Below are 11,157 nucleotides of genomic sequence, written 5' to 3' on the forward strand. Positions count from 1 at the left end.
TAAACTGAAATCAAAGGAATTTACCTTAATCTGAAGCGAAAGTTGCCGATTTACGAGTTCGTAGTGGCAAGTCTCAGTTTCTAAGCTCAATGCTCGGGGAATTTGCGAAGTTTTGATGCGGGTTCTTGGTTTCTCTCTCGAGGAATTCTGGGTTTGTGTTGGTGAATAAGTGAGGAGAATGACGCGCCTCTGTTTATATCTCCAGGTACGGGATACGAAGAGTCTGTGCTTTAATTTCTCTTAAATACCCACTAAGTAACCATTAAACACATGATCTTGTGATTAAACTGCCCATTATCCGTCCAACTTCCGCAATCATTAACCGTTGTTATCTCATTAATTACGGTTTAAATTCAAATTTTTGGATCAATTAAATCATTTACTTCCCTCCTTTTCTGAATTAAATCAAACCCGACCCGTCATCCTTCCAAATCGGGTCTGGGGGGCAAGTTGTTTGGGTCCAATTTAGTCAAAATTGGGCCTAAGCACTAAATGATCCAATTAAAAGCCCAAGGTCAAGGTTCAACTCTCCAATTGCACAAAAGTCAAAGGTCAGCCCACAAAGCATGCCAATTGGGCTAAGGCCCAACCTCACCATGTATGATGAGGTATAAAAGCCATCATATTGACACATTCATACATTGACGTTCATATTCAGATATATTCCACAAAAGCCTCAAGCTACAAACTCTCTTGCATAGTGTCTTCCTTTTACACATTGTACTGACTTTAGCATCGGAGGGGCCTTCCTCGGCAACACCCCCGAGGCTAGTTTACGTGTGTTTACTGTGCAGGAAACCTTCGGCCCAACATAACTTGGACCGAATCCAGTCTTCTCCATTTCAGCGGACCTTCGGCAAGGTCCCATTGTTTTCACCCGAAACAAAAGGTACTAAGGCATATGATGATTTTAGAAATGTAACGGAAGTAGAAGTAGAGCCAAACAATTAGACTATTTTAACATGAACATTAATAGACTTTTCTTTTCATCAGGTTAAAAATGCAGAGTGATGTAGAACCTCCCAAGGCATCTCCATAAACACTCATTAGTTTCACTCTTAGTCTCTTACTACTTGAATGTATAGGACATCCATCATTGGTAGATTCATAATTGGTAATATCATACTTCCTCCATTCTAATAATATTGCAACAACTGAACTTTTGCATATTCATCATGGTTGTTTGATCACAAATTATAATTTATACGTAAAGTAAAATATAGTCATGTGGGGTCTTGTTAGATTCGTCTCGTAAAATACTTTCACAATATCAACTTTTTATGATTTTTACTCTTATACAACTATAGGTATTTAACATATAAAATATGTTTTGGGATGCGTAATTTCATTTGTGTTGCAATATTTGTAGAACAAAGGAAGTATATATTCTAAGATATGGGGTAAAGATATTACATCCCAAGTCAACAAGAAGCGCCTTAAAATGTAAATATTTTCATTTTCCTATGCGTAAAAGTTATAAAAGGTTGAATATAGTACGTCCATCATAGGTAAATCTAAAAATGAATTTTTAAATGTGGGATAGAGAGATTACCTTTCCAGTCAGCTTTTTTTTTTCATATTGTTTTTAATCACTAACAACGTCCATATACACCAATTAGAACAAGTTTCAATGCACAGAGTTGGCATGCTACACAATAGTGTATATGACACCAGAAGTCCACAAGTAGAAAACAACAATATCCTTTAGTGTCATATACACGATTTAAGGTCCTTTATAATCTAGGTATATTGGAAGCTATACTATTGTAAGCATCATTTATCTCATCTTCTGTCATCTCAATTGTTTCATCACTATCATAATCCATTGAGTTACTAGCTATGTCATCAGCTGAGACGACCTGTTTGCCTTTTCCTGTATTACGGCTGGTAGACTTTTGTTCTCTGTTCTTCTCGCTTGAACCATCAGGCATCTCCTTCAGGTCACCCTCGTAGATCTTCTTACACACAAGAGCCTGCTTGTGAAGATCAGCCTTGGAAATTGAGAAAGAACTTTCAGCACCCTGCACTTCTATCAATTCTTCAACTGCCTGAGGGACGATGTTCCACTGCTCAGTCAAGTGCCGTAAATCCTGGACTCCGAAATTAAACAGAAAACCACAGTGGTAAGACCAATAAGAGGAAATAATATAGCAATAAATGTGACGCTTTCTGGTTTGCAATGCAGCAAGAACTATTGAATTTGCTGAATCTTTCACACAGCAAGCTATGCATACCTGCTCTTTGTCAAGCAAGTCTATGGCATCCTCTAAACAGGTCAAGATTCCTTCAGCAGCTACGTTCCTTATCTCACTAGGCTCAGGCTGAAAGGTAAACAGTATATTAAAACCAGTTACTGAAAAAAGATGATATCTGCCCAGTCACAGTAAAGACACGATTCAAACACAACACGTATATTCGTATATTTGTCTGGGCAGTTCAGCAGTTGTGGATAGAAAAACAAAAGATTCTCGCTTGGGGTTATTAGCGTGTAAAAGGGAAAATTTCCTCAACATTATTGCTATTTTTGAGAATTCTGTCTGACTATCTAGCTTACATTTGACTTTTAAAGATCTAAAACCCCCAAACTTATTAGCTATAACATCATGACGGCACATTATGAACACTCAAAACGATACAAAGAACCTCTGCTACCTTATTGCACCCTCAGAAAGAGATTTTTGTAGTTTATCAGCCCAATGTGATATGTATGACCAATTGATCCTCATATTGAATTTCAAATTATGCGGTTCTTATTCCCTAATGTTGAGCACCTGCAGAAAAAATCACTTCCAGTGCAACTTTTTTACTTTAAATTAAAAGGATTGCTTGACACTACATCGCTTCCCAAACCAGGCTCATGCCAGCACATGGCACTGATAAAATCTATATGTTTGGTTATTAATGGGACATGCATGCTTAATCTAAGGTGGAAAATAATTATATCAGGTTCTTTTTTCACCTTAAGCAGACAGAAAGATTATAGTGTTAAAACTATACAGTTCGGTGGAAGAAAAGGGGGGGCATAATTCACAAGTTTAGGGGTATACAGTGCACAAAGCTAGACATGAAGATTATCTTGAAAATTTTATAAAAGTTTAGGGGTATCATGTGAAATCTACCCCCAACAATCCCCCCCGCCCCCCCCCCCCCCCCCCAAAAAAAAAAAAAAAAAAAAAAAAAAAGAAGAAGAAGAAGAAGGGTGAGCATAATAAAACTAAATAAATAACACTGTTGTAGTTGTACCCGAAGTATAGGGGATATCATACATACTGTACTTTAAAGCTTTGAAAGGTGGAAATATATCTGAACAATGTTACCCAGATACATTTACAAGTGTTAAGTATGTCTACCTATCGCAGTCACTAACAAGTTAATGTTCAAGAGTTGCAATACAATAGATAAACAGAAAAACATAAACAAAGAACAAGTGATTTTAAGGGTAAATTGATAGTTGATTCACTTGATTGTAATTTGATGCAATCATATCACCAAATGGTAGCTACAATCCTACACATTCCAGCTGGACAATCCCACTACAAAACCAAGCAAAGTAATATATGTTCTCAACAATTTTCTGCATATTTCCTTCCTATCTAATCCACTCTATATATAGCCTGCTGATTTCCTTTCCCTCTAACAAACTCACTGAGCCTTCCCCAACCTACTATAAGTCTATAACTGACTTATTTACATTTCCCAAAGTCCTTTCCTTTATACCTGATGCACTACAGCAATCTGGACATGGAGAAACGACCCTAAACTTTGGACACAAGTACAGGGACATGTCAGTGTCATACGGCATTCATGAAACAATTCCTGATCTAGAACACGTTGGCATGTGCTTTCCACCATTACATCTACACAAGCACAAATAGGTTGACATATTTGCTAATTTTGCTAGAAATCTAATGGCTGACCCATTCACGAGCATATAATTTTCCTCCTCTTTCCCTCTGATATTTTATATTTACTCCAATAATACAGTAATACATGGTCCAAGATAGTTGAGGTGTCCAAGTGAAGACTGAAGTGTCTTGCAGAAATTAGTCCCAATCTTATCCCCCCACGGACCCAAATTAAAAATAAATAAATAATTGCTTTGATTTCTAAACTACATTAAAAGCAAATTAATGTACCTTCTCTTCCTGACTTTTGAGCCATGTGAGAGTCCTGTTCAAATCATCAACTGCCCATTTCTTCACCTTGGAAGCAGCAAATTTTTCTCTAAGACCTTTTGATGCATTTTCTCTCAATCCCTGCAGCAATGGAAAGACATTTGACCAATGTAACTGAAAGCATATGTTCACGTGCTGCCTGAAGCCTAGCAAGCAGGCATTACATGCAAATAATACATGCCAGCATTGTCAAGAAACTGTGAACAGAACAGCAGCTAGAACTTGTATGACTAACCTTTGGTGAGCTGGGAATACTAGACTCAACTTCAGGTCGTTTCACTTCATGATTACGAGATTTATTATGTTGGGATTTTTTAGAAACTGCAAGCAAACAGAATATTAGCCCCCAGAAGTGCACACTAGTCAAGGAGCATCAAGCTGCAGTTCAATCAGGAAAAAGGCATTATAAGCTTCTACAAGATTGTTGGAACTGCCTACTGATTATAGGAAGCAACAAATGAAACAATTCATTTATGGATGACCCATAAGTCCATAACATCAAATGCTCTGATGAATTAGAAAAATATTCCATAATGGTTATGCAAACTCATCTTAGGAAGAACTAGGGAAAGAAAAATAGCACAAGCAAATAACACAGCAACAAACAGAAAGTGGTAGCCAATGAGGATTCTGTTCCTAGCAAGGTTTAGAAAATTTCATATGCAGGATGCTGTAATTTTCTATCCCAATTCCCTAGAAAGCGTATTAGTACATGGGAGATACAGGACCAAAGGAGAATCATCCTCAAAAGCTAGCTCTAGGGAGGAGAGCCCATAGCCCTATATGAATCCCACATCAGCCCCCCCATATGACCGATGTGTAACTCAAGTTCCATACTTTGCAATGGGCACCTATGTCTCCAGTGCAGCTTTAAGTTCAGCCTCGACGGAAGAGCCCAAGAAAAGGCTAGCCACAAAATTAAAGTTCTTGTCTCAGCAAATCTCAAGCAGCTGGGGTGCAGCAAAAGGCCCTTCCAACTCCACAACCTAGATTGGACTCTTATTTCACATTAGCTGACACTTACACGTATAGTCAGTGTACTCATTTATGTGATCACTTAATTATAGTAGTCTATAGCTATAGATAAGAGGGGGCTAGATAAGAAGATCACTAGCATAAATTATGGAAACACAATCTTCATGTAGTCCTCAATGCCGGAAATCCCAATGCTTCACACCCTCTTTCCAAATTCTCTACAAGGCTATGTGAAGTCTAAAGTTTAAGGAACATTCACCACTAAATGACTGGGAAAATTTAAGACCAGTCTGAGGGAAGGAGCATAAAAAAAATGGAAAACTTAACAGTGGCAGCATTTCATATAAGTTGATCAGAACGCCTTTAAATAGAAACGACTACTTAATCACTCCACGAGAAAAAACCGTTGCTCTCAAACAGGACAGGTTTACACTTTACAGGCATGTTGTCAAAGCCTACAGTTTATATGTTTTCATACCCTAAAGTAAACACTCAACTGTACATTATAACTTCAACTTTCCATCACCACTCAACTGTACATTATAGCTTCATCATAAACAAACAATTTCAAGTTGCAACCCCGATCCCCCATTTAAAAATAAAAAACAACTCCACACAGGCACAAAAGCTTATCTAAGCTGAATCATGCACATAAAAAGCAAAATCCTCCCCTTAATAAAGCAAGCATAGACAAGAGCAAAGTAAACAATAGGACGACAGTCAAAAGTCTTACATTCTGAATATGCAGAGTATTTTTGAGCTATTATAATAGAATTTTTCAGCACCCAATCTTTCCTACCATCTCAAGTTTTAGTTCTTTACCTAATATCCTTAGAAGAAGAGGAATTCATAGTACCTTGGTTTCCTGTATGAGTTATGTTGCTTTTCCTCCAAGGATTACCAACATGCATAAGATAAGTTTCAATGTCAACCAGCTTCTTCTGGGTGTAACACTCTGTTAACCAGTCCTAAAAATAAACACACTGGAGCATATAAGATTAACAACTTGTTTAGAATTAAGATTATTAATTAAACGAAAGTAATAGTGAGAACATCACATAATCTACCTGTGTCCTCATTCAAAATCCCAACTCTTATGGGCATGGGTTTTAAGAAGAGCAATTATAAAAGAGTGGGTAGAGTTTATTGTTTTAAGGGAAGGTGATAAAAAATAGGGACCCAAAGTGGGAAGATAAGAAGACTGAAAACAACACTTTAATCAAAATGAATTTTTGAGAAATGGGAAGTTTAGTACAAATATTTTGTGAAAAATGGGAAGTTTATTAGGGGCAGAGGGAGTAACACATTAATATTGAACACTGCAAGAACCATCAGGAAACAAAGATTTGCATCACCCTGATTAGATGTATTACGATCATCTCACAATTATGTATTTTAGTTCATCTATTTTCCATTTCTATTCCTTACCCTATGAAACTTAAATGCTTTGATTTATTGACTCTTGCGAGTTGTGAGGTCCTGTGCCTCTAAGTCATGTAAATTAAAGAGTTTTCCTTACAAGACATAAAGAGTTTGAAAAGTATTCCATAAATTCATTATTAATCACCTTGTTCAATCAATTAAGTTGAGTGTGATTCTACGATTGATGGCTGTGATTCTATGATTGACAGAGAAAACAGATCAACTTCAAGTGAAGGTACAAGTTTCCTTCCCCCAATCTTCCTGATTACCTTTTCCTGATCAAGATGTGACGTGTTAACAAGGTTTTTTTTTAGAATAACCTGCTACAGCACCACCACAAGTCCACAACCACATGTAGGCAAATTGTAATAGGACTAGAAGTGAGAAGATAGCACAAGCAACCATCTAAAAGACAGGATTAGCTCCTTCCAAGGCAGTAATTCAAAGGGAAAAAAGCATAACGTCTTTCACTTATTGACATTTACCCCTTAACAAGACCACTGACATAACAAGGCAACGGAAAAAAGCCCGACTTTCACATATAATAAAACATGCTAAAAGGCAATACAAGCAAGATGAACCAACACAATAGAAAGGTGTAAACCTTGGAAACAATTGTTCCACCATCTGCTTCAACTTGTCGAAACTTCGGGGTATTCCGAAATGCACAAACCAAAAGAGTGCAATTAGAATTCCAGTCCTGCTGATATTCTGCCCCCATTTCTAAGGCTTGTGACCGCAATATACCTCGTTCAGGATTAACAAAGCCTGACAGAGCAAAAACCACCCCTTCCTGTCCAAATTAAAACCAAATAATCATTTACTTTCACACCTAAAACTGCATCATATGAGAATATAAACAAATCTAAGCTCTAAACATAAATGTAAGCTTACCAAAAGCTTAGAGAACTCCATTTTATTTGGACCAACAGAAGATAATTTCTCCTCACCATCATCATTCACTCCTTTGCCTACCTCCCTTGCTCTTTTCTGCAAACTTTCCACTTGACTGTCATCATCCACCCTATCATTAACTTGTTTATCACCAATTCCATCGTCTCTTGCACTCATCCAAGAAGGCAAGGCTCGCTTCGGATTCGTAGCAGTCCCACTACTGGAACTCGCCTTCCAAGACGACATCATCAAAATCACTCCTCTACTATTAAAACTTCTTCTAGTAGCAGTCAATCACTCACTGATGAATCAACTCAAGTCTTGAACACAACCCACATACAAAGCCAAAAACAATCACCTCAATGTCAACATAGTCCTACATTATTGAAATCATTATTTCCAAATACTAATAAAATAATAACAATACAGTTCAAATCAATATCAATTTCGGGTCTAACTCATGGCCGCGCAATTTCTATTACACACCCGAATGTACCATACATTGTGCCCCCACCCAACAAAATCATCTATACTCCAATTTCTGAACCAAATATAAACAAACACCCCAATTCCTAAAAAGGGTTTTTAATTAAACACTTAAACCAATCAAAACAAACAGTCAAAATCAAGAAATTCATCAATAAATATCCCAGGAAGTAATGAAAAAAAAGTTGGTACATGCAAATATGCAATCAAAGAATTTAAATTAAATGACTAAATTGAGCAATTTAGGATTAATCTATGCTACAGTAAACTGAAAATACATCATCAGAAATACTACAATTTCAGAAATGTGGGAGGCAAAGGTTGTACCTCGTTGATTATTATAGAAAGAAGGAGAAAGAGAATGCCGTTGAAACTTGTGAGATGGTCTTGCCTTTGCCTTTGCTTTTGCAGGAGGAAGGTGTGCGCAATGACGGGTTTGGGTTGGACCGTTAGAGCCTTCGAAATGGGCTTTGGGTCTGTTTTTCATGATCTAATCTAACGAATGTTTGGAAGTTGGATCATCTAGTAATCTATTATGAGCCATAGGATTACATCCAACACTTGTTTGAGAGAACTTTCTATGATGTTTTGGTATAATTTATTATATATATTCGGGTGTACCGTACACCCAACTAATCTTGTTTTTCATTTGATTATTAAATGAAAAACAATCATTAAAATGAGAACAAAATACTTATGGGTGTACGATGTACCTGGGTGTATATAACAATCTCTCGTGTCTTAGCTCAAATTAAGATTCGTCGGAGTATGTTTACTTTATCTACTTTTTTTTAGTTGAAGTGATTTAAATTTTTAGTAATTTTCACATGCTTTAATTTGATCATTTTTATGATTTATATACATTATACTTAATGAAAAATATTGTCATGTAAGGTTTATTTTTTTGGAACTTTCAATTTACAATTTCAAAATCTTTTTTTTTTTATTTTAAAAAAAATCTTTGTTTGTCAATCATCAAAAATATGTCAGTGACTAAATTTGCATATTGGTAAATGTGACTAAAAAAGAAGGTCAACTAAAAAGAAGCATAGGGAATATCAAGTACTCCTTCCATCCCTTTATTTTTGCCCCATAATGTATGTTTACTTTATTAATTGTTGGTTGTGTAAACTTACACCATCTCAATGTTCCTCTCCTCTTTAAAAAAAAACAAAAAACAACTCACCATTTCTCTCCTTATAAGTTGTACATGTTACGAGTATATACATAATATCACTCTCTTTTTCACCAACTCAACTAGTGAAATTCATAACAATATGCCATTAAGTACGATCATTATTGTAATTGGTGTTGTCTTGTACACTTATTTTACTAGTTATTGTCACATAGGTCACATTTCCCCTTATTACATGCACTTGTTGCATGCAAGGTTGTTTTTGTTTAATCTCTAACCTCAACTAATGTGTCAACAATTGTAAACGACTTAAAATATAAGTAATCACTATAAATAATTTTCTTACAATATGCATAAAAAAACTGTCCTAGCTCTACATAGAACGAGCCAATGAGAATATAGAAGATAATAAGGTATTGGTATATGACAACCTTGTGACATGAGAAAGAGGCCGAGAAAGACGATGATATTTAATTAGTTACTATCCTCGTCATACCGCCGTGATTTCATCCTCCTTAAACACCACCTTTGCTAGCCTTTGTTTAGTGCCATTCTCACTTTAAGCATGTTGGATACATGTATTAATTTTATTTTTTGAGTATGACCTATCAATTTGATTGGGCACAACTGGCTTGAAATGGGATTAGGATAGGTCGTGTGTACGTCGAGCTTGTGGTGTTCCTGGACAAATGAGATTCATGCATAACTCGACCCATTTGTCGTGCTGTACTACTAACGAATCACCTTAATAATTTTAAGATATTTTGGTAATTAGTTGAAATAAAGTGAATTGGCTAACCATTATGCTTGTGTCGAGCTTGTGCCAAATTTCAAAACTGATCTCCATACACGACCATGACCCATTACTATTTCTCTCATTATGCAGTAAACTGCTAGACTTACAATTAAGTCGTGTTAGATTTGACAAATTTCATGCCAAGTTTAAACTGCCCTAATTTTGGTCCGACTCATGTCCAACTTTTCCCACCAAAAATATTATCGTTCTAACTTTTAAAGGGTTATAGAAGAATTACTTAAAAGTGATTATGTTTTATAGTTGACTTGCTGTAAGAGTTACTTCGTACATTAGTTGGTTTAATCTTAATCAAAAATCTTAACCCATCAACCATCATTAGACCTCCATTATTGTATTATCTCTTACAAAATGTAACTAAAGAAAGATACTGTATGCATTAGCAATAGAGTGAAATTAATGACCTATCGACATCAATTAAATTGTTCCTGCCAAAAAGTACTATTAAATCATAAACCTAAAGATTTTGTCATTAGTTTTCCTTTTTTTCGTCCTTTATATGCATGACTAAAATCCATCATAATTGGTATGAATTCACTAACGTCATAAACACACTCACTCACCAAACTCACCTCCCATTTATACTAAGCAAGACAAGCAGTTATGTAAATAAAGTTGTAAACATCAAAACAATTCTCCTACCCTACCATACATATCATACATATACATCCATTGTTATTTGTCCATACCATCCTTACCATGTAGCAGTTACATGTAATAACAAGACCTATATGGTCAATGCTTTACCCTAGTCAAAGGGCACGAAAATAACGGGCTCCGCCACTTCATACTAGGGACACTTTGGCCTTGTTTAGTTCAACTTATTTTTTTATTTTAAAAAAAATAAGTTTTGATTAGATCAGATTAGATTAAATAAGTTCTGATCATATTTATCGTTTCATGTGCAATTTTTTATCGCTAAATATCTTTAATTTCGCGATGGAAAAAATTACGAAAATTACATATTAATAAAATACACATTATTACAAATCTAACAAGATCCCAGTTGATATAGTTTTTCCTTACAGATTATCGTACACTTAAGATTTGATTTGGTCAAATCAGATTAGATTAGACCAAATCAGATCAGATAAGACCAGTTCAGATAAGCAAAAATAAGGTGAACTAAATATGGTTTTTAAGAATACGGATTTACTAATATCTTACCACCAACACTCTCCTTGCTTCCAACTTCTAATGGCCTGATTGAACTAACTTAATATGAACTATGAAGTGCTCGAATGCTCGATAAGTGT

The 11,157-nt window shown here is 35.7% G+C and overlaps 1 protein-coding gene across 2 annotated transcripts; it reads right to left on the reverse strand.

Annotated features, from left to right (window-relative positions):
• Positions 1 to 1,553: 1,553 nt before the first annotated feature.
• Positions 1,554 to 8,494, reverse strand: LOC110698738 (DNA-repair protein XRCC1-like). 2 transcript variants are annotated; one of them, XM_021876248.1, is made up of 8 exons: positions 8,280 to 8,494; positions 7,467 to 7,786; positions 7,177 to 7,365; positions 6,007 to 6,118; positions 4,411 to 4,496; positions 4,137 to 4,256; positions 2,235 to 2,321; positions 1,554 to 2,090 (listed from the first exon to the last, which is right to left on the reverse strand). In XM_021876248.1, exons 2-8 carry the CDS (start codon positions 7,713 to 7,715, stop codon positions 1,734 to 1,736), a joined length of 1,200 nt encoding a protein of 399 aa, XP_021731940.1. In that variant the 5' UTR covers positions 7,716 to 7,786; positions 8,280 to 8,494; the 3' UTR covers positions 1,554 to 1,733. The 2 variants fall into 2 exon arrangements, with proteins under 2 accessions (XP_021731940.1, XP_021731939.1); XM_021876247.1 differs by having other exon boundaries at positions 7,467 to 7,842.
• Between the last annotated feature and the right edge of the window lie 2,663 nt (positions 8,495 to 11,157).

Source organism: Chenopodium quinoa, unplaced genomic scaffold (assembly GCF_001683475.1).
Source record: "Chenopodium quinoa cultivar QQ74 unplaced genomic scaffold, ASM168347v1, whole genome shotgun sequence".
Lineage (NCBI taxonomy): Eukaryota > Viridiplantae > Streptophyta > Magnoliopsida > Caryophyllales > Amaranthaceae > Chenopodium > Chenopodium quinoa.

What these genes read in the sequence shown, in the direction of transcription:
- LOC110698738 (XM_021876248.1), bottom strand. Translation starts at nt 7,715, where the DNA reads ATGATGTCGTCTTGGAAGGCGAGTTCCAGTAGTGGGACTGCTACGAAT. An exon ending in GTGGAACAATTGTTTCCAAG is followed by an intron (nt 6,119 to 7,176) that starts GTTTACACCTTT and finishes GTTTATTTTTAG; the next exon opens with GACTGGTTAACAGAGTGTTA. An exon ending in GTATTCCCAGCTCACCAAAG is followed by an intron (nt 4,257 to 4,410) that starts GTTAGTCATACA and finishes CCATTGCTGCAG; the next exon opens with GGATTGAGAGAAAATGCATC.